Genomic DNA, 22,931 nt, shown 5'->3' on the forward strand with positions numbered 1-22,931 from the left:
TAGTCCCCCACATCAACATATTGTTTATTTCCTGCTATGTTAACAGAGGCCATGTATTAGATGATCTCACTCTCTTACACAGCATAGATTTTAGGTCCTCATAAACAGCAGTTCATTGTTAATTATGTCATTAATAATATGTGTCCCTGTAACAATAAAATGCAGAAAATATCAGTATCTTGGGAGTAAGGCTACCTATGTGGTATTTTCTTGTCAGGTCCTGGGTGAAACTGTACTCAGTTTGACCTACTTCCCTGATGTCTATAAGTCAGGGAGACAACCACTGCATCCCAATAATACATTGACTACTTAGGAGCCACTTGCTTCAGGGACAAGACTTCAAATAAGAATCTGTGCTTACGGCATAGCCCAAATTACACTTGACGTGTGGCCCCAAAGTATGAGAGCAGTCAAGGAAATTATACTCCACAGATGTGATGCTACAAGATCAACAATGACACGGGGAATAAACTGGCTTCTCTCTTAAGTAAGCACAATTTCTTTCGCAGTTAACAGCCTTTTTTCCTATTGATACAGAGTTAGTAAATGTCACCCTGTATTCAATGGGATTATTTCATCAATCCATCCATTTTTTTCCACTAAAGGAAAGACTCCCAGATATTGTGTGTGTGTGAGAGAGAGATATATATAGAAACCGTTGATAAAGATGGGAGATCAACCTGAAAAGTCAGTATTCAATCTTGACTGACAATTTGCCTTTTCTTGTTGAAGAGACGTATAGTCATCTGTGTCCAACACTAAATGAACGATGTGAAATGAAACCTCACATAATATTCACGAGCATGTGAATCCAGTGCTACAAAGTCAGAACATCACAATTATTAAAAGAATGTCATTAAGTATGTAGCCTGACATTTTAGTTACTTAAAACACAATTCTGATTAAGTCTGTAACTTCAACCTTGAAAGGTTTTAATAAAAGCAGACCTTTAGTAGCTCAAGAGTATCACCTTAGTGGGAATCTCAAGGCTGATGAAACGGTTGAAATTGCCAAGAACAAAACAATTATTGTATGTTGCTTTCATGATGCACACAATTCAAAGCAGATTATTGCAAATCTGTTTTTAGCTCATTCAAAATGTAAATTAATTCTCATACCTGGTGTAATAAACTGGTCAACACACTGAATTACATGTATGGATGTCTTGTAAGAAACAATATTGTATATGTGGATGGTTGAAAATAAAATAAAGACTGTAAACAATTCTATTAATACTATGCCTTTTTAAGCACAATACATGGCAACGATTCATTTGCACAATCTAATTTCCCTTTAATTCACAAATCCATAATACATACAGTAAACATTTTATGGCAGTAACTTTATTTTGCACTTCAGTAACATTTCTCTATTCATGAGAACTGAGATTGTTGTTACCATTTGTGGAGAGTACTGGAGCCCAGCAAGAAGTCTGTGTCACGTTTTGAATCTCCAAGAGGGGCCGAGATTTAGCAAAGAAGGGAAACTACAAGCTGTGTGCTTTAATATGAAGAGACAAGCTCTTCTGAGTGATTTACAGGCTCCCTGTTGCAAAGTGGGTGCCACCGTCTGTCACTGTTTGCTGAGCCTTATTTACTGCTATATGATCTCGCCGAGTCGTCTTGTTGTGATGAAGGGCTACCGGATTTGGGGCGTCTGGGGGCCACATCTGAGCGAGTGGAAACACAGGGGACACATGACAAAAGGTGGTTGATGTGTATAAATTATCTGCAGGGTCGTGCACTTGACCTACATACTTCTACAACACTTTGCAAAGCCAGGCTTAATACACTTAAAGCTTCCCTTCCACTTTTGGATGGTAGAAAAGAACCGTGACCCATTTTCTTTACATTTCATTAACCGTTTGACTTTCAATCAAGCAGTATTTAGCACCGACTGTTACAAATAATGTTGCCCCAGAAAAGCTGCATCTGCGTCAGACCCCTCCTGACATGTTTGTTCCTTGTTCCTAGGGCGGTGGTACACATCCAGGTGAATGACGTGAATGAGTTCGCTCCAACGTTCAGGGAGCCCATGTACAAAGCCACCGTGACTGAAGGCAAGATCTACGACAGCATTCTGCAGGTGGAGGCTGCAGACGAGGACTGCTCCCCCCAGTATAGTCAGATCTGCAACTATGAAATCGTCACTCCTGATATCCCCTTTGCTATCGACCGGAACGGTACGGTCTTGCTCTTGTTTGTTTTTGTTTTTCCCTTTTGTCCTTGCACGTGTCCATTTTTATTCAAATAAATAATATAGATAGTTTTCTTTCTTTCTTCCAAATACAAATATCTGTAGTGGTGCAGTCCAATCCTGTCACAGAGCTGGGGGCTTTTCAGCAGTGTCTCACACTTTATCCTGAATGTCAGGCTCATACAGAGACCTCTGTCCCTTCATTTTAATGACAATACAGTACATTCACCCGGCACAAAAGGCAGCTTTTGCAATTATTTTTTAAGGTAAACTACAGGACTGGACACTCTAAACATGTTACCTGCTCCAGGATTGCTTTAACAATTGGATACACAAGTTGTTGTACTAAAAGACTGAAACTTGCTTCCCTATTTATCCCTAAGTATTGTGGCATCTAATACGCCCTTACAGCTGTCTGTCTTTAACCTACATAGAGAAACATTGTTTTGATGTCCAATATCTTTTTTGGATGACCAAATACATACCTTGTATTGCTTTTATTGATCTAACAGTGTTTTCTGAAATCAGCTCTTTATGCTTTGCACTAAGCAGAGTTCACTGTATTAAATCAAAAATTCTCATCTCATATCAGGGATTTCCACTAAGTATTTGAAATGTGTATACAGACCCAGGACTGAAGCTGGAATGCGGTGAACGCAGGGGAGGTGCGAATTCCACGTCAAGTAAATCCTCACAGTTTATGCCTCTCTTGCTTCCTTATCATCCGAGCCTACTGGAGCATTACGAAAGTAGCCCACAGTTGTAGCAGCATCCTGCTCTAGCAGCTATACGCTGGAACAGATGTTATCCATTATAAAAGCGTTATTAAATTTGAATACACCCACTGATTAGTTGTTTGACAAGCAAGGATGCTGGTTTTGAAAATCAAAGCCTGTCAGACAACAGCACATTAAGCCCACATCGTACTGCTAAGTAGTACATAAACATTTCAGATGTGCTGACAACTCGTCCCCAAGTTAAAAAGAGAGAAAATTCAGCTGGATCCCCATTTCTGTTATTTTTTTCCCCTCTGCATGATATAAAGCCACCTTTCTTAGGAGGGGGCAGGGTGGGGGTGGGGGGGACAATTTATTATCTATGTACAGTTGTCAGCCACGGCACAAGATTTTGTCCTGTCACTTCATGTTTCAATTTTGAAACGGAAAAGCATTTTTAAAGTCGGAGAGGGAGATCTGTGCCGATTCGGTTTAGACATCAAGGTATGAAGGGGGATGTGATCAAAGGCTTTTGCATTTCATAATATTGTGTTGTTAAAAATATACTGCTTCAGTTTCATCGCTATTAACCATTAGACGTCCCCGATGATGAATTATTCCATATCTGTGTGTCTACAATATCATCTTGTTTAAGATACATATCATGGAATCTCATTATACATTTTTGTTTTATGAAAACATCTTCTCTGTAAGATTAAAATACAAGGTAAAGCAGCCCTGAAGTACACTCACCTAAAGGATTATTAGGAACACCTGTTCAATTTCTCATTAATGCAATTATCTAACCAACCAATCACATGGCAGTTGCTTCAATGCATTTAGGGGTGTGGTCCTGGTCAAGACAATCTCCTGAACTCCAAACTGAATGTCTGAATGGGAAAGAAAGGTGATTTAAGCAATTTTGAGCGTGGCATGGTTGTTGGTGCCAGACGGGCCGGTCTGAGTATTTCACAATCTGCTCAGTTACTGGGATTTTCACGCACAACCATTTCTAGGGTTTACAAAGAATGGTGTGAAAAGGGAAAAACATCCAGTATGCGGCAGTCCTGTGGGCGAAAATGCCTTGTTGATGCTAGAGGTCAGAGGAGAATGGGCCGACTGATTCAAGCTGATAGAAGAGCAACTTTGACTGAAATAACCACTCGTTACAACCGAGGTATGCAGCAAAGCATTTGTGAAGCCACAACACGTACAACCTTGAGGCGGATGGGCTACAACAGCAGAAGACCCCACCGGGTACCACTCATCTCCACTACAAATAGGAAAAAGAGGCTACAATTTGCACAAGCTCACCAAAATTGGACAGTTGAAGACTGGAAAAATGTTGCCTGGTCTGATGAGTCTCGATTTCTGTTGAGACATTCAGATGGTAGAGTCAGAATTTGGCGTAAACAGAATGAGAACATGGATCCATCATGCCTTGTTACCACTGTGCAGGCTGGTGGTGGTGGTGTAATGGTGTGGGGGATGTTTTCTTGGCACACTTTAGGCCCCTTAGTGCCAATTGGGCATCATTTAAATGCCACGGCCTACCTGAGCATTGATTCTGACCATGTCCATCCCTTTATGACCACCATGTACCCATCCTCTGATGGCTACTTCCAGCAGGATAATGCACCATGTCACAAAGGTCGAATCATTTCAAATTGGTTTCTTGAACATGACAATGAGTTCACTGTACTAAACTGGCCCCCACAGTCACCAGATCTCAACCCAATAGAGCATCTTTGGGATGTGGTGGAACGGGAGCTTCGTGCCCTGGATGTGCATCCCACAAATCTCCATCAACTGCAAGATGCTATCCTATCAATATGGGCCAACATTTCTAAAGAATGCTTTCAGCACCTTGTTGAATCAATGCCACGTAGAATTAAGGCAGTTCTGAAGGCGAAAGGGGGTCAAACACAGTATTAGTATGGTGTTCCTAATAATCCTTTAGGTGAGTGTATTGTTACATAATGCACATCAGAAAAACAAAAACAAAACAATCTATCGAAACAAGTGGAAACATCTGAAGATATGTTTTGTTTTTGTATTTCGATGTATTGTTTTTGTTGAAGGCCTTCATCCAGCAGTAGATCAATTTAAAGATGATCATTAGCTATATATATTACATTAAAATAAATAACACTAAATATTTTTTTCCAGGCAATATTAGAAACACAGAGAAGCTCAGCTATGATAAAGAGCAGCAGTTCAACATTATGGTGACGGCTTATGACTGTGGTCAGAAAGGAGCCACTGACAGCGTTCTTGTGCGCATCGATGTGAAACCTGTATGCAAACCTGGCTGGCAAGGTAGGTGTGTTCGCAGTTCTCAGGGAACAAATGATTTGATTATTAAAGCGGTGTTCTTGTGGAGGGGATGAATGGTCTCAATCTGAGTACATGGCATTTCAGCTCAGATTGCATATTTGTTGTTTGTTGTCCTTGCTTTTGTTTGAAGTGGCCTGTTTATTCCTTTTAAAAACCTTTCAACACTTTCTCTCCCTGTGTCAAGTATTAAGATGATTTTTGTTTAATAACTACTCCATTGAAATCTCTTACTTACAGTTTATACACATGGCAGTACAACACAAAGCAGATATATAAGCTGAGTTAACATTAAATCCATTGGATGATGCTAGTTATAAATACTCCATATAACCCTGCCTTTACAATATGACCCATGACCTCCTCACCCCTTTAACTGATATTACAGAAGTTCAGTAGCTTCCGAACAAATAAAACTCAAGGTCTCTGTCCAATATCATCATCCACAACACATCACTAATGTCGACGGAACCTTTTCCATCAGGGATTTATGTTCCTCGAATTGTGTCCTCCAACAAAAACTCACATGTGTATATAGTAGAATTCATATCTTTCCAAGTGCAGAGAATTAATCTCCTCTTTGAAGCCAGTTTGCACTTTGCAAATGAGGATTTAGACATTTCATTACCAAGAGAGTTCCAGGGACATCACAGAAATGCCAGAGAAGGGACTTATGCTGACAGAAAAGGGCAGCGTCCTTTAAAGGCTGAGAGACTGGCTTAAATGTCACCAGAAAAGATTAAGAGCAGATCACGGATTATCAAATCTTGGTACAAAGTGGAATATTTGCTCCTCAAGCTTGTAAATTCTATCTATCCCCATTGTAGAAGGACATTAACAGTAATGCAGTAATAGCATTAACCAACGTAAAATAGATGTGTATGTCTGTGTCAACTTACAGTTAGAACTTTTCTTCAATAATTTTTCCCCTACCTGTGATACTACTGATCACAGACTGTGTTCCTCTGGGTCACTGTTCCACTCCTTTCATAAAAAAGCAGCTTGCTGTAGCGCATCAGTTGCATGTACGCAGGATAGATGATCAAAGATCTGCCATGGCCTTTCCCAAGCTGCACTTTGATAATATTCAGGAGACAAGTGGAACAGTAAGGAAATCACTGCCAGTCACCAAAATAAAAAATGGCAATAAAAAATAAAAACATATGAAAGATATGAAAGTTAAAATTGCTGTACAAATGAAACTTGAACGGTTCCTGCAATCCACTTCCTCTGGCACAAAATATTTTTGTATCCTTTTTTTTGGTGCATGTCCTTTTATCAACAGAAATCTCAAGAGTGTCAGTACCATTCATAGTGAAGCTCCTTTTGCTTTTTTATTTTTTTAGTTTATACTTTCTTTTTTTCTATACCCAAGAGACTTTATTGAAAAGCTTGTGCAGGATACTTCACGTCTTACACCCTTCTTTCGTGGCAGGCACTTTTCATTCAAACATTGTTTTCTTTCTCTTTTAGCCTTTCTGCTCAAAAAGCCTGCCATTGTTTTATTGTTTGGTACTTCCAAACAGCTGAAAACCACTATATAGAACAAACATCAAAATTCAGTTTATTCTCTGATCGATTCATTTAATATTTTGGGAAAACAAATGTTTACCAATACATTCTTATGCCTAAATGTGTCAGGGGACTAACATTGTATGTAATTATTCACAAACGATTTGTTCTTCAGTCCATATGTTCAAGTGAGGAAATCTAAATCTGTCAGTGACAAAAAATAAATACAAAACAGAAAGATTCTGTCAACACAATTGCTTTATTCCGTATAGACTTTACTTTAAATTATGGATTTTACTTACTCTTGTGTGCTTATCAGAATAGTACAATGTTTACCCTCACTTTAACTCAATCTCAAGGTCAATCATACTACTGTTTAGATGCTCTTTCTCCCTGCATTAGATCTGTAAATATCAGAAGCTTTTAGCACCATTTGAAATCAGGTTTTATGATTTGAATGTCTGCCTTCTGTGTCTGAAGCTCTGAAAGCAGGTTAGATCTTTAAAACATATCTGTAATAAAGTCATTTTAGATAGTGACAAAAATGGATGGATTTTCATCAGGCCTATTTCCTAGCAGGCTTATTTGTTGTCTCTGGTGCGAGTGTTGCACTGAACAATCTTCCCATTTTCAGACACATCACGCATTTCATTCAGATCCTTGCCCTGATGCATCTTCTGTAATCATCAGTTCAAAGTTGTGTTTTCCCTCACACAAATTTTCTAGGTTCTCATTTGAGATGGTTTTCTGATTAAACTGTTGCAGTCTCTCTCCGAAGACTAGGCAAGGGAAGAAAAAATGTTTTTTTTTCCGTTGTGGTATTGTGTAAATTTTGTGTTCAGCCAACTGCGTAAAACAAGGAATGACCAAGAATGCAAGCCGCTCTCGACAGCTCTACTCTGGTTGTGATGGTTATTGGAAAATAAATTTGACAAGTGTTCAGGAGTGATTAAATTCACAATATAATATGTATGTATTTAAGATATAAATCCTGAGGGGCCATGCAGTTCCAGGAATATACACTATGCCAGGGATGGTGATGAAGCCAGAGGAATCCTCAATTACTAATCATCTGCACTCTCCACTACGGTGTCCACCAATACAGGGGAGGTGCAGACAACTCTGAAACATATGCTGGCAGGACCCCCTTTCTGCCTTTCACACGACAGGCCCACAGCGCAAACAGCAGAGTTAAGGTGTCAGACAGAGGACACTGAACTCCGAAAGCTCAAAGGTTTCTGCCAAGCCCTGGGGGTCACTGTTGAGTGGGTAGCCAAGGAAACGCTGGTCCACTTTAAAGCCTAACCAACCCTGGAGGCACTTGGCCAACTGTACAGAATCCCAGTCACAATTAGCTAATCGCATAGCCTAAATTCAAGCCAGCACTCGGTGGATTACGGGACCCAGCCTGGGTTCCAAGTGGAAGCTTTACTGCTTGTGCCACTCAACTCTCTTGAGCTCAACAGCTGGACCGTGTCAGCTGATTAACTTAATCACTCTAAAGCCGGTCTGCCTAATAGATGAGATAGGAGAAGTGATCAGATCTTCTGTTCGCTCACTCAGTTGAAGATTGCCTCCTCAGGATAAAAGCAGCCAACATGTTTATTTGAAATGAAAACAGAGGGAGAAATGGGTTACTAGAGCACATGGTTTACCAAATGAAAATGTTTGCCTATAAATGTATACCATATTTCCCTGACATTCACTGGCTTTCTATTCTTCTCTCCCTGTTCCTCCCCCACCTCTTTTTGTTGAAATTACTATGATTTTGAGAGCTTTTTAAAAAATGTCCCATTATAGGAGAAGTAAAATGGGGTATTGTGAATCAAATAATGAAACATACCAACCGGTATATATCTTACTGAAGAATGCAGTAGGTGGCAGCCCTATAAAAGTACAAAATGGAAATCCAGATACGCACTTACAATACAAATGCAGTGCGCAATCATTTTGGAGGCGGGTAAACCCTACTTTACGACCAGCAAACAAAATAAAAAACTGAATCGAAGTTATATGCCTGTGTTATTGGCGGAAAATAGAAAATTGCTGTCAACAATGTAGATCTACTCGACATTCATTAGTCTCACACCTGGTACATTATTTGGAATAATTTAGGAATCCTTTCAAAAAAATGTTATAACTGCTTCAACTATTGGTATTAGAACTAATGAAACAAATGTGGTAACAACATACTGTTTGAAGACGTGTATTTAGTCTATCTTCACAAAAGCCGTGCACATGGGAGCTGGAGAGTTGAAAGGTCAGCTGTGCCTTTTTCAGTTGGGAAATGTTCATACATAGCATAAGGGTTCATTTTTATGGCCGTTTACTTTTCATTATAAGAACATCATTGTGCGCAGCCTGTACCCACCTTTGTGTTGGGAAATGCAATTCTGGCACACATCCTGGTACGGTTTACAGTTCAAAATCCGAGTCCATAATGTACACAAGCAGGAACGATAACACCTATTGACAGCCAGGGACTACGTATAAATATCCATATTCACTATGTTCAGACATCAAAGTAATCACTAGCTTTCAATTTAATAAATACCATTTTATCTGTGTATCTGTCACTTGCACAAAATAATTAGATTGGGACAAATATGATGTATTTAATGAAATTCAGGATCAAATACATCTGCTGCATTTCTTCAAGACCTGACACAGCACTGGCAGAGCGTTTTTGCATCCGAACTACAATGGCAACAATGACTTGTTCTGTGGGGACATCATAGCCTGAGGAACATGGAGTTTAGGATTGTGCTTTCAGCCAGACATCTGACTTTAGGCAGTTCAGAGTATTCTATTTTAGTAATATGGATATGACCGTGTTCGAGAGTCTTTGACATTGACATCTCGTTTGACATTTGACAACACAATGCATGATGAGTTGGATTCATAATGTTTAAAGATCATAGTAAAGTCAATCATTTTTACATCCACTTTTCATCTTACTTTGCCTTTAATATCATCCCAGATGCTTCTTTGCAGTACTGCTATTTTCTGACTCTTCGGTGACAAGAAATCCAAATACACTCCCAATAAATCCAGATATTCAGAGAGCTTGAACTGATCCGTGAATTGAAATCAAAGTGTATATAGTTGTTTGTTTGTTTTTGTTTTTTAGATATAACAGTTTATGGGTTTGAAAGGCATGTACAGTCAGTAAAAAACCTATTTGAAATAAGAATTCACAAAATTCTATAGAAAATTGCAGAACTGTAAGGAGTCATTTAAATTAATATACATGGCCATGGAGATTTCCAATGGGTATATTGGTGCATAATCCAATTGCCCAAATCAACAGCAGCTAGAGCTTGTTAGTCTCAATCATCACAGGCTGTTTCTTCGGAGACAGAATCTCCCAAAATACTTATAATTTTAAACTAGTTATCTTTGAACTGGAGACTGGAGAGACAAGAAACAAATCTGCTGACAGAGAAAAATGCCAGAATTTCAAAACCCTCTAGAAGCTGCAATTCTTTAAATTGTTTTAAAAGGTTCTTGCTAGCAGCAGGACTGATATGTCTGTGCAACATGTTTATATTGCAGGGTGTTTTACAAAAAGTGCAGAAACCATGCTGTACAGAGAACAGAATCCCCCTAGGAGAGCTGTGGCAGACCATGTAGCTTTGAATTAATTATAAACCCTCCCGTTTAGTTTCATTACAAACTAAGCCTAGTCAACAATCAGAAAAGCAAAATATAATAATGTTACTAATAATCATATCAACCCTTACAATGTGTTTATTGAAATGCATTAAATGTCAGTTATTTTTAGTTTTTTTTTCCTTAACCCCAGGTATAATTGTGAAATATGAGCAAAACACAAAGACAGCCACACACTGACTGAAAAAAGGCAGGAGGTTATAGTTTTCAAGAAGGGATTCCAATGTGCTTTCAATGACAAAACAATTACTTCCTCAGGTCCCCCTCTGACCTTCTCAGTCGTTTATAGTATAAATAAACTTTCTATTTAATTATTTATTCCAAGTATGAATTGTGAAGTGCAAACTGACCAGAGGAGAAAATGAAAAAGTCAAGGCACCACAATGGTTTGCTTTTTCTCAGTGTGAACCTGTCTATTATTAGTTCCAAATCTACTCCAGATATTGGCAGCAATTCTCAATTATACTTTAGAGTTTATACAGTTCAAAAAAATGTACTGAGCTAACCCTTGAGATATCCATTTTCTTATTTGTTCTTGCTATCCCAGGGAAATCCTTTTCTTGGCAATGTATGAATTGCTTTAAATGTGCTGAGGAACAATTTTGATTGGTTTGAGGTCTTCAGCGTCCCGTATGTTTCCACTGACGATCTCGTAGGAGATTTACTACATGGTGCAGTAAAGGATTGCCCTGTGTCTGCAGCCTAGTTTATAATGGTGTACAAGTTTTAAAGCACTTTGAAAAATATATTGTTGAGGAATAGCAGTTGTGGTTCCATGCACCAACAACAAAAAATCAATAGTTGGGAGAAAAAAAAATCGTATTTCCTCTATTTAGAAATTGATCTTCCAATGCAGACAGACAGGAATGTATTGGCAGTAATGATTCGACAATGAAAATGATTGTGGCATTTTTGCAGAGTTTAATCATATGAATAGAGATTTTATTTCTTTATTACAATATGGTAGTATATATTAATAGATTCAAAGCAGGAATAGAGGACCAGTGCCTCTAATCTTGCAGCAGTAGATGAGCAGTGAAGCAGCTTCTAACTCTTGTACTAAGACAAGTACAAAATGAAACTGTATTCTGTAACATCTTATAACAGCATATGGTGATGTGTCTGAAGGTTTATTATAATACAGCAACAAAGTCTGCCAACACAGTGACAGGGATTAATGAGCTTTACCAGAGAATTCACTTTCCTGTGAAAATATTTATTTTGGTTGCATCAAATGTTTTTTTTTCTCCGTTTTAGGTTGGAATAAGCGGGTTGAATATGAGCCTGGAACCGGTAGCAAGCAGCTATTTCCAAAAATGTATTTGGAAACCTGTGACGGCCCTGTCTCTTCTATCAGGACCAACGTAGAGCTGCAGACTAATCACATTGGGAAAGGGTGTGACAGGGAGACATACTCAGAGAAGTCATTGCAGAAACTATGTGGTAAGTTGTGGATGAAACTGTATATAGATACACATATATACATTACAATGTATACTCTATTTGCCGATCTATCTTTCCATGTGTTGCTAATTATTATTTTAGTTTCGATTGATCTGTTTTATATCTGTGTTTCTTGTGTACAGTTATTGTTCGGGATTCAGTGCATTGCAGTCTGATTCGTCTTTCTCTTGTGCTTAAAATTATTTCAGTTAAACTCAAATTATTATTCTTTTATTAGACTGTGCCAAAATCATTAATACATACAACATAATGGCCCAAAAGATTTCTTGACACCCTAGTCGTAATGTATTCAAAGCCTTCCTCTCTTATTTTGTATGCATGGTTTACTACTAAGCAGCCTTTCTAAGCTCCAGCATCGTTATCTAACAGAAAATAAAAATAAATTGTGATGGCTTTTTAAAGTGAAATCAATTCAGGATAGTGTTGGAAGGCATTATAAAGCAGAATGCATTACACTCATTGAAGATAGCTTTCTGATTTTTTTTTTTTTTTTTCGTTTGGTTTTCAGATTCGTTAAGTGAACTAATTTACCATGTTTAAATTGTGTCAATAACATCATACTGCAGACTAAAGAGCATCACTGAATAGTCTGGAGGAACAAAAGGTGTCTGTATTGGCTGAGAGAGAATTAGCTCTGATTCCTTCTCCTAATGGTTGTGCCTTCATTCTTCCTAAGGTTCATCAATGGATTTTCTAAACAAAAAATATAAAAACTTGATTTTCTAGCATTGTCTTCAGATAATGCTCTATTTTGATAATAATTAAGGGTCGTTCAGAGGACTCAGATTGGTTTCTCATCTCATTTAATTACCTATATATTTTGTATTTATTCAGACTTTCCTTGATCGACATTTTTGGATTCGGAGTTACATTGAAATGAGCTATAATGGCTTAAAATAAATGTGTGTGTTCTTTATAATGCAGTGGTAGGGACAGAAATCATTTTCACTTCCGTTCTTTGTACTTTGTAACATGTCTGGAGTCCAGAGAAGCGTGGCCAAATACTGAAAAGCATTACTCATTGTGTTGCACTGCTAGGAAACTTCAAGCTTCAGGAATTACTTTTCAGAAATGTTGCTTTGACAGAATTATTTTGAAAAGATAGACGGTAACTGTTTCAGCAGAACATGCATATGAATAGTTCAGTACCTAAAGAAGATGGGGAGGGGGGTGCGTTATACAATGCTGGACTCATCTGTTTGTTTTGCCCTGAGAAGTTTCTCTCTTGTTCTGACATTGCATTGCACTCTCCATCAGTGCAAAGCATATAAGGTCAGACACCAAGGCACAAAAAGTAGAAGCAATTTATACAGTTGCAACATGTTTTCTGTTTGTTTCTTGCTTTGTGTTGCTTCAGGGGCCTCTTCAGGAAGTACAGATCTACTCCCTGCTCCAAGTGCTACTACCAACTGGACAGCTACTCTGCTGACTGACAGCGGACGGGACAGTGATCTGATTTTCAAGTTTGATGGCCGACAAGCGGCAAAGATTCCAGACAGAGTGGTGCCGAAGAACCTGACGGACCAGTTCACCATCGCCACATGGATGAAGCACGGTCCGAGCCCGGGCCTCCGAGCTGAGAAAGAAACCCTGCTCTGCAATTCAGATAAGACTGGTATTGTATTGCCATTTTGTTTTTGTAATTATTATGATTACTTGTTTTTCTTAGTCTGGCGAGGAGCTCATAGAACCGTATGGAAAACAAAGTGAATAGACATGATTGGAGATGGTAAATCTGTAGAATGTAATGGGCAGATCTGTCACATGCATAAAGGCAAATCAAAGAAAAGAAAATCAATAGAAGCAGAGCAGTAGGATAAGCAAAGTTCGATTGTGCTGTGTAACAGAGCACAGGCGCTTTGATTTAATCCTGTTGTCAAACAGGGCAGGAGTGGTTTTTCAATTATTGTGGTATTGTTAACACCTTTTTTTTTAACAATAGGGGTTGGGGAGGGGGGTTGTGTTTCTTTGTCTGTTTTCTCTGTTTTTGTTTTGGGCTTTTTTGGTACACAAAAACTCTGCTGTGCCTCATGCTTTTAGTCTCCTTAGAATCAGTTATTCTCTCAATTATATAGATGTATAGCAGGATAAAATAAAAGGGTGGCTTGTAGTGTTTACTTATTGTTAAATAAGAAATAAGTAGACACCCTCTTGTGACATACATACAAACCTAAATATATATATCAGCCTATATCGATCCACTGCTGGATGAAGGCCTTGCTTCGATCTACAGCTTCTCTTTTCCATGTCACACGTGCCTGCAAAGTTTGATTTGTTTATATATATATATAGTACCTATAGAAAGTCTACACCCCCTTGAGCTTTTTCACATTTTATATCGGTGCTTTCATATTTTGTGCACTTAAATTGTTAAATTGGATTTTTCCCCCCACTTATTTACACACCATATGGCAAACTGTTAAGGGGAAAAACAATCTTATTTTGAAAAATACATATATTAAAAAATAGAAAAAATATTTTTTTAATGTAATTTTAATTGGATAAGTCTCCACCTCCCTGAGTTAATACTTGGTGGAGGCACTTTTTGCAGCAATTACAGCTGTGAGTCTGTTGGGATAGGTCTGTATCAACTTAGCACACCTAGATTTGGCAATATTTGACCATCATTCTTTACAAAACTGTTCAAGCTCTGTCATGTTCCTTGAGAAGCCTTGATGGACAGCAATATTCATGTCATGCTACAAATGTTATATCGGATTTAGGTTGGGACTCTGACTAAGCAACTAAAGGACATTTAGGTTTTGGTTCCTTAGCCACTCCATTGTAATTTTGGCTGTGTGCTTCAGGTCATTGTCATGCTGAAATGTGAACTCCCATCCCAGTTTCAGCTTTCTTGCAGAGGGCAGCAGGTTTTCCTCAAGGACTATTCTGTACTTTGATCCATTCATTTTCCCTTTTATCCTGACAAGTGCCCCAGTCCGTGCCGATAAGAAACATCCCCATAACATCATGCTGCCACGACCATGCTTCACAGTAGGGATGTTGTTCAAACATAACACTTTACATTTACGCCAGAATGTTGGACAAAACGTTTGGCAACATAGCTACAGAATTGAGTGTTTCAGGTGGGCTTTCTTGAGTAATGGTTTCCTTCTTGCCACCCTACTATACAGGCCAGATTTGTGGAATTCATGGAATATTTACACATGCACACTTTGACCAGTCTTGGCCATACAGGCTTATAGCTCTTACAAAATTGCCATTGGCCTCTTGGTAACCTCTCTGATGAGTATTCTTCTTTGTCGGTGATCCTGTTTGGAAGGATGGCCTGATCTAGGGAGGATCTTGCTGATATCATACACCTTCCACTTCATAATAATCATCTGGACAGCTGAAAGGGATATTGGGCCTTTGATATTTGTTTTACCCATCCCCTGATCTGTGCCTTTCAACAACTTTTTCCCAAAGATCTTTTTAAAGGTCCTTGGTGCTCCTGGTTGAGGATTTTGAAATGCACTACTCTACAGAGGTAACGGGAACTGCCATTTTTTTTTTTTTAATGGGGTGTAGACTTTCTATAGTCCATATATGTATATATGTATGTGTATGTATATGTATATGTATGGCTCTGGACTCTGGAGCACAGGGTCATGGGTTCAATCCCAGGTGGGGGCACTGCTGTTGTACCCTTGAGCAAGGTCCTTTACCTAGGTTGCTCCAGTAAATGCCCAGCTGTATAAATGGGTAAATGTGAAAAATAATGTGATATCTTATAACAATTGTAAGTCACCCTGGATATAATGTATATATAGATTAAAAGCTATGAGTATGACCCAAGGATTGTTCATTCTTCTTTTTCATTTGGTATGGGCAATCCGACTTCAGTTAGGACAATCATGCCACAAAGCAAGCAAAATCCACTACTGCCTTGTTTTCATTCCAACCGATGAGGTATATAAGTGGGGCTTAAAACAAAACCCTTTGATAAATGAGATACATGCCTTTCTCTCACAAAGAAACCGATTTTATTGTTGAGCTACTAATATTTTTCAACTTTTGCTTTCCTTTGCTGCAGAGATGAACCGTCATCACTATGCTCTGTACGTGCACAATTGTCGTCTGGTATTCTTGCTTCGTAGAGACTTTAATCAGGTTGACACATTCCGTCCTGCCGAGTTTCACTGGAAATTGGAGCAGGTAAGCAGCCCTCTTGTATTCTCAAACAAGTGCCTTACAAGGATATAAATGATGGTGACAGTGACTGCATACTGTAGGGTTATTTTTCTTTCATCAAATCTTCAAGAATAGTCCCTAAGGCTTTTGAAGAGACAAGCCTAACCTTTCTTCAAGTGACTGTGTGTGCGTGCATGTTCTCACAGTTAAAGATAAAGAGCATCTGTGCTAACTTATGATGTCAGTAAACAAAATGTGAAACCAGAAATGTTTCTGGAATTTCTGCAGTTGAGGTCAGGAGACCCTGTGCAGCTCAGAGCCGTTAACTCTTTTGTCATTTTTGTGTTTATCTGGAGTCACAATTAAACAAAGCACATCAAATAGCTAGAGTCTGGTTAAATGGGACAATTTATTTGTAATGAAAGTAAGAATAGATTTATATAAATCATTTGGTTTTGGTTGATTGAGACTTACATTTATATTGATGTATTTAATAATGAACAACTACAGCATCTGTGGCCACTGTGTGTGATTTAAGAGCAGGAAATGGAAATGTTTGTCCTCCTTTTTCCCTCAGCCAAGTAAAGAAATGTTAAATTATACTTTTTCTAACTTTTAAGAGATCAAGGTGTCATTGCAGAATTAGTCTTAGAGCTTTGCCTTAAGTATGATGAGTTCAAACTTAATTTCAGGAAAGTTCCAGAAAAAATAAATCTATTTTTTCTAATCTGAAAAGTGCAGATTAGGAAATATGGTGCAGTTATGGTCTAGTAAGATCTTGTAATTGGATGCTCTTGTACAACCATTACTGGGGTTTAATACAAATTTGAGATTTAATTTATCATAGCCCCCTTTGGCTGAGGCAGGATTTACACACACACTTGAAATGATGACAGTCCTGCAGATCAGCAGAAGGCATTAATTCACCATGTATCTACCACATGTCTCCTGGGCCAGGCACTCAGCAGTGAGAAACTTTAAAGAGGGTGGGACTAAAAGCCAAAACCGGGAACATGGGCTTTGGGCTGATCAACGTGCCCTGTCCTGCCTGCTCTATCAAGGAACCTCTACCTGTTATACAACGTTTAAAAATTGGGAAAAGTCTTGGGGTTCAGGTGCATATTCATAGTTTGTCAGGGGTGTCAAATCTTTAAAGAAATTGAGCTTTGAACACCTTCCCTCTTTATTTATCACCAGTTTGTAATTACCTAGGAAAAATCCCATCGCGGGCTCTTTCTAGACTACATGAACTGTAATCCGAAGGCACGATGATGATCCACTGGGATATCAACTCACAGAGCCTTAAATTAACAAGCTGTTGAGAAATCTGCTTCCTGGCAGAATACTTTTTTCACAATTTGTCAGTGTGCTTCAGAGTTCATCCACTTAATGCACAACTGATTTTTGCAAGCCATACCTGTTGTCCTCAATAATGAACAGGTACATAGTAATGATATGTGACTTTATTTAGTTTTTGTTCTTTTTATATTACTTTGCCACTCCTTTAGTGCAGTGTGTTCTCTGTAGATGTTCCCCAAGGGTGTAGCAGTGTATAGGAATATGCAATATCCGGTGCTTTCATAATGGCTACATAAATGACACACATTTCATATATGAATTATGCAAGTTGTATGCTACTAACATTTTTATACAATTTTATTCAAAATCTAATAATTGGGAAAAAAATCATATATATTTGTTTAACACCAGAAGGATTTATGTGGGGGAAAAAAAATATATATATATATATATATATATATATATATATATATATGAGAGGGAGAGAGAGAATTGTTTTGGAGCCTAGTGGTGTTATTGTGTGTACCTGCCTTGTTTTTCGATTTTCTTTTATGATATTTTACAAAATATTACAAGGATGAGGAGGTATTAAAGTGGGTCTGGAAACAACCGATCTTTAAGATCTATTTATTGATATTGAAGCTGGCAGCTGCATTCTGTCATTCCTTTTATGAAAACATTTTGTCTTAGTTTTTATTTTGGAAAGCAGTATTTTCTGGAAACATGTCAACTTATTACCAGTGGAAAGTGCACTAGAAAGTAATAACCACGGATGTTGTGGAGGGATAATGACTGTTATCGGTCCATCTAAGCGAGTGTTGAATAACACCATAAAAGTAAAAAGTTGTCAATACCCTGTAAGCATGAGAAAGTATAGCACGTCAGAAGCTTTAAGCAAAAGTACCGTGGATGGATATCTTCAGCATGTCTTTAGATATACAATGAGAACTGGATGCTATAAGCTCTTAAAGAATTGCGTGGTAGAAACTTCAACATTTTTGAACATTTCAGTTGGACTCTAAATGGCACGGAACATGATGTATACATCCTAAAACACTTTCAGAGAGAGGTTTTCCATGTGTGAAAACCCATTTCTAACTGTCCCTGGTTTACCTACAGGTCACGGGTGAGCTTTTTAATTCCACTTTCCCTCTTGTTGCAGGACATCATTCCAGCACTTATCAGAGGAGCAATAATTGCCTTCTGAAAAACAATCTGATGCCAGATACTTTTTGTAACACAAACTGCTTAATATAGATGTGGATAAATGTGAACCATTTGTCGTTGGGATGTGATAAAGTATAAATAAAAAACAATGTAGGAACTGGCTCCTGTCTGGAGGAAGATGAACACTGGCAGAAATGTTGTCTTGCATACCGTCAACATGATAACTCAGTATTGATGTTAATGCCTGCAGGATGGATTCTGGAGCGGTGCATAGAAAATGTTGACCTTGCCAGTACTAAAGGGCTTTCTTCAGATTTGTCTTACAATTTCTTCTCATTAGAAAGCAGCATACTTCTGATTGTTAGTTTGTGTTTTTGAAGCATCCATTCAGTTCTGTCTGTAAGCTCGTCTTATTTAACAGGAATTGTAGAACATTTTATATACGCTGTAGCCTCGGTTACAGGAAAGATCATGTTTTTCTAGTTCTTGAAACTGGAGCAAAATAATATTGTGTGTCTGTATTGCCGGAATATCAATGTAATGAATTTCAGGAAACTGCAACATGACTTTATTAAACTGATTATCATTTATCTAGGAGCTGCCTAAGCAAAACTGTCACAGACATTTGGGGTACAGTGAAAAGATGTGTGTGTGAAGTGGAAGGTATTTCATCTAAATATGCTTAAGCACACATGTGATTGTAATTATTTTTTATGGACACTTTATGGTAGTGAAAAATTAATAGCCACTGAAGCACTTTAAAAAGGTCTGGGGGGGGATCATTGACTCCAGCAAAGAGAAACACGAGAGACTCTCTACAGTGTAAAGACTCTGTATTGCATTGGTCCTACAGGGAGAAATTAATAAAATCCACAGTTTATTCTGAATGCACAATGATACACGAGCCGTGTGAGCGTGCTCTGATGTCTAAATTACTTCAAATCTGGAGCATGGGGTGTTTTTCAAATTTTGTATCCAATGCTTATTTTCGCTGTTCTAATATAGTGCAAGTGAAATATGTGAAGCACGTGGAGGGGTGTAGTACATGTGGGCCTGTAGGTAAATACAGATGGAAATACATCCCATTGTGCATGCACTCTGCACACACGTATGCAAATTATAATTGACGTATTTCTCAGTATTGGGAAGGGGGAAATTTTGTGTTTGATCCCGCCAGTAGGATGGGTCAGAACTGACTGACCTCCACCGAAAGGAGCCAGGCCTTCTTCAAAGTGGAAGTGGTTTGTTTGAAATCACAGCTCTGGGATCTGCTTCCTGTGACATGGCAGACAAAAACACTGCTGGAAATGGCCTCTGGCAGGGACTGTACTGTAACACCTGTTTAAAATATATTTATTTGAAACCAACAGTATGTGGATTTCAATAAAATGTAGTTTAGTTGATTTAATTGAGCCTGGATAAACATAATTAAAAATATCAGCCTGCTGGGAATTTCAGAACCTTCTGGATGCTAACTACAGCACTGTGTGTGTGAATTGCAGTGACTGTTTTGTTACGGCTCCAGTTGTGATGTGGCTGTGGGTAGCTAAAATGTAGATATAACTGAGTAAATAAATACTGTGCATTTGTTTTCACCACAGGTTTATATAACTTGTATGTATCAATGAGACTACGATGGAAATCAAAGTTCACACCTAGGATATATTTTGTATTTATGTTTTGTATTTTTAAGCTGTTGACAATAAAGCATGCCCCCCACCCCCATAACCTGTAGGGCATACGTGTGTGAAAATGATCCTAGGCTTTTCATTTGAATGCATCTTTAAAGGATAAGAAATTCCAATTACCTGCCAACCAGCTCTTTATAAAGGATATCATGCAAAGGTCATAGGATAATACAAGAGGGGACAGAAATGTGCTTCTAACACACGTATGCATTTGCATCATTAAAGCCTGATTGTTAACTGTGTTCTTCTCAACTTGAATATCACACTGAAGGTCTCCGACTGCCCTTCCCTAAATAAGACCTCTGCAGTGGGAAAATGAGAAAAACGCCCCCCTATACATCCTACCAGGGCAGTGGAAGATAAATGATAAACCGATTCAGTTAATCCATCCTGAGAATAGAACGCAACCCCAGTAACACACTTACTCCAGTCTACTAGATTGCCAACCTTTGATGTCTACATGTGCCATTAAAATGTCCCATTTGTTTCCGATGGGTATAACCCTCTTTTATAGAAACCATCGTTCCATTGCGAATGCTAGTCAATATAGGTTTACGGATTGAACGTGGAAAAAATACATGCTTTAGGGGGCTTTCCAAGAAGCTCAACCAGTAAATTCCTCCGTCGCTCGGAGCACCGATGGAGCCCAGTAGTCCAGACACCAATCATTCGAACTCGGCTACCACACAGCTAGCTGTGACCGTTTTTCCACAGGGCAGTATGTTATTATGTGAGGGGTTGGCTAGGCTTCGGTGATCATAAAGTTTTTTTTTTTTTTTTGTATTTTTTTGTGCACAGCAGTGACCCCTGTGGCTTACTGTGATCCTGCAATATTTTCAGTGAGAGCTGCTTTAGTCTTAATTTTGAGCGGCCTCTCTGCCATTTGTGCCACGGACTTACAGCCTGTAAAACATAGCCGTAGTCATAGTGGAGAAATGATTTGAGAGGGTTTAAATAAATACAAAAAATGGCTTGGCTACTGTTGTTCTCATGGCAGCAGAACTGCGTGTTATTTCTTCCTACGCAACACCAACCACTCCGGCCGTTGTGACTTCATAAAACCTTTCCATGGAAGCTTGAACAAGGAATCATTGGAATGCTCTCTCCGTAACTCCTCTGAGCTTTGCCTGGCTCTTATTGTGGTGGTACTTGGCAGGAGTATCAGAGGAGTCCACTTGTGAGTGAAAGCAGGCAAGAAGGGCTGCAGATTAAGCTGGCACACACACTGGATTCACACTTGGGACGAGCTGCAGTTGCCCTACTAATGTCCAATACTCAAGGGTGTCAGTCCATATCTTTATAAACAGGGCGGAGGGAATACAAAAAAACCTTACCATTCATAAATATATTTTAAAGGTTCAGATATCTGTACTCTACTATCTTGTGTTCCAGTGCTGATTAAATCTTTGGCTTAGTGTTAAATGATTGAAAAGCTAATAAGATTGTGGTTTCACCATCATGATTTCAATTGGGTACGCTGAATTGGGGCCGTTCTTCCTTCAGGAGTGTGTTGGTAGTGTGTGAGTGAGGGCTGTCAATGTTTTTTATTTAATTTTTCCCTATAAAAGATATTAATTGTCTGGACACAGTTTTGTTGTTGCTTGAAAAGGGCTGTCAGTATTTTCTCTTCATAGAAAGGATCCATCAAAGTTATTCAGCCTTGCAGTGAATGTAGTTTTGATGTGGTGCAGAAAGGGCTTCTAAGCAAGAAGTTATTGTATTCTTTTTCTGGCGTTTTCTACCACTCAATAGCTTTTGTGCAATGTACCTGCTTGTATTCACAGGAGAGATAGGAGTAATGAAGGACAGCCTTAATCTCTCTACTGAGCATTCCTTTGGAGATGTATTTTTACAGAGGTATATTATACAGTTTGGATTTCGTTGCTTTGATCTTTCATTATAATTGATTTGCAGTACACCACAAAATACCTTAATATAAAAAATTTGACTTGGTAATGTAGCACGGCAGGGGTTTTTGTTTTTTATATAGGTGTATATTTTAAAGCATTTCAAACATGAATATGTTAGTGCTTTACACTAAGTTTTATACAAAAGCATCTACTATTTGGAGAACAGGAGTGATTCTCATCTTCTCCAAAGTGAAAAATAATATAATGTAACTGTGTATGTCATTAGATTGGCATTGATATATTCTGTGAAATGGATCTGACAGGACTTAAATCATCTTAAATGCAGTACAGTTTAAACAAAATGTTGACAGAAGCTTAATTCTGATGTTTGGCCAAATACATGTTATGTCTTAGAAGATACCCTTACTCAGAATCAATAAATTAGAAGTGCAAATGCAATGTGGACAGTGCTGTAAAAGTATATATCAATTGCATGTGTAGTTCAGTATGGAGTTATGCTCTCAACTGGGATATATTGTAAAAATGTAGTTTAAATTACTGTATGAGTTATGTACACTTTTGTATTAAAAGGGGGAAAACATGGCGAGAAAAAAGAAACAGCAGACGTTAAGTTCAATCCCGGCATTACAAAAAAAGTAAATTGTCTTGATTATGAAATAACATAACTGTTGAACTCATCTGTTGGGTTTCAATTTACTGTGATTGTAGGATATGCCTCTCTGAGGCAGCCCAGAGTGATTTAATTGCATTAATATCTTATGTCAATGTTTTATTAAAGTCATACCAAAGATGCTCCTTCCTATCATGTCTGAACTGTACCTGTTAGTGTTTCTTCAGCACAAGTCACACAAGCTGTCTCTTTGTATACTTCTCCACGG

The 22,931-nt window shown here is 38.3% G+C and overlaps 1 protein-coding gene across 2 annotated transcripts in view; it reads left to right on the forward strand.

Annotated features, from left to right (window-relative positions):
* LOC136753305 (calsyntenin-2) overlaps window positions 1-22,931 on the forward strand; it is a 201,561-nt gene that overhangs the window by 146,469 nt on the left and 32,161 nt on the right. For both annotated transcript variants that reach the window (XM_066709290.1, XM_066709291.1), the window contains exons 4-8: window positions 1,974-2,182; window positions 5,082-5,231; window positions 11,688-11,873; window positions 13,252-13,509; window positions 15,931-16,052. In XM_066709290.1, the coding sequence (XP_066565387.1) occupies window positions 1,974-2,182; window positions 5,082-5,231; window positions 11,688-11,873; window positions 13,252-13,509; window positions 15,931-16,052 (925 nt within the window). The remainder of the gene's footprint in view (window positions 1-1,973; window positions 2,183-5,081; window positions 5,232-11,687; window positions 11,874-13,251; window positions 13,510-15,930; window positions 16,053-22,931) is intronic.

Source organism: Amia ocellicauda, chromosome 7 (genome assembly GCF_036373705.1).
Source record: "Amia ocellicauda isolate fAmiCal2 chromosome 7, fAmiCal2.hap1, whole genome shotgun sequence".
NCBI lineage: Eukaryota > Metazoa > Chordata > Actinopteri > Amiiformes > Amiidae > Amia > Amia ocellicauda.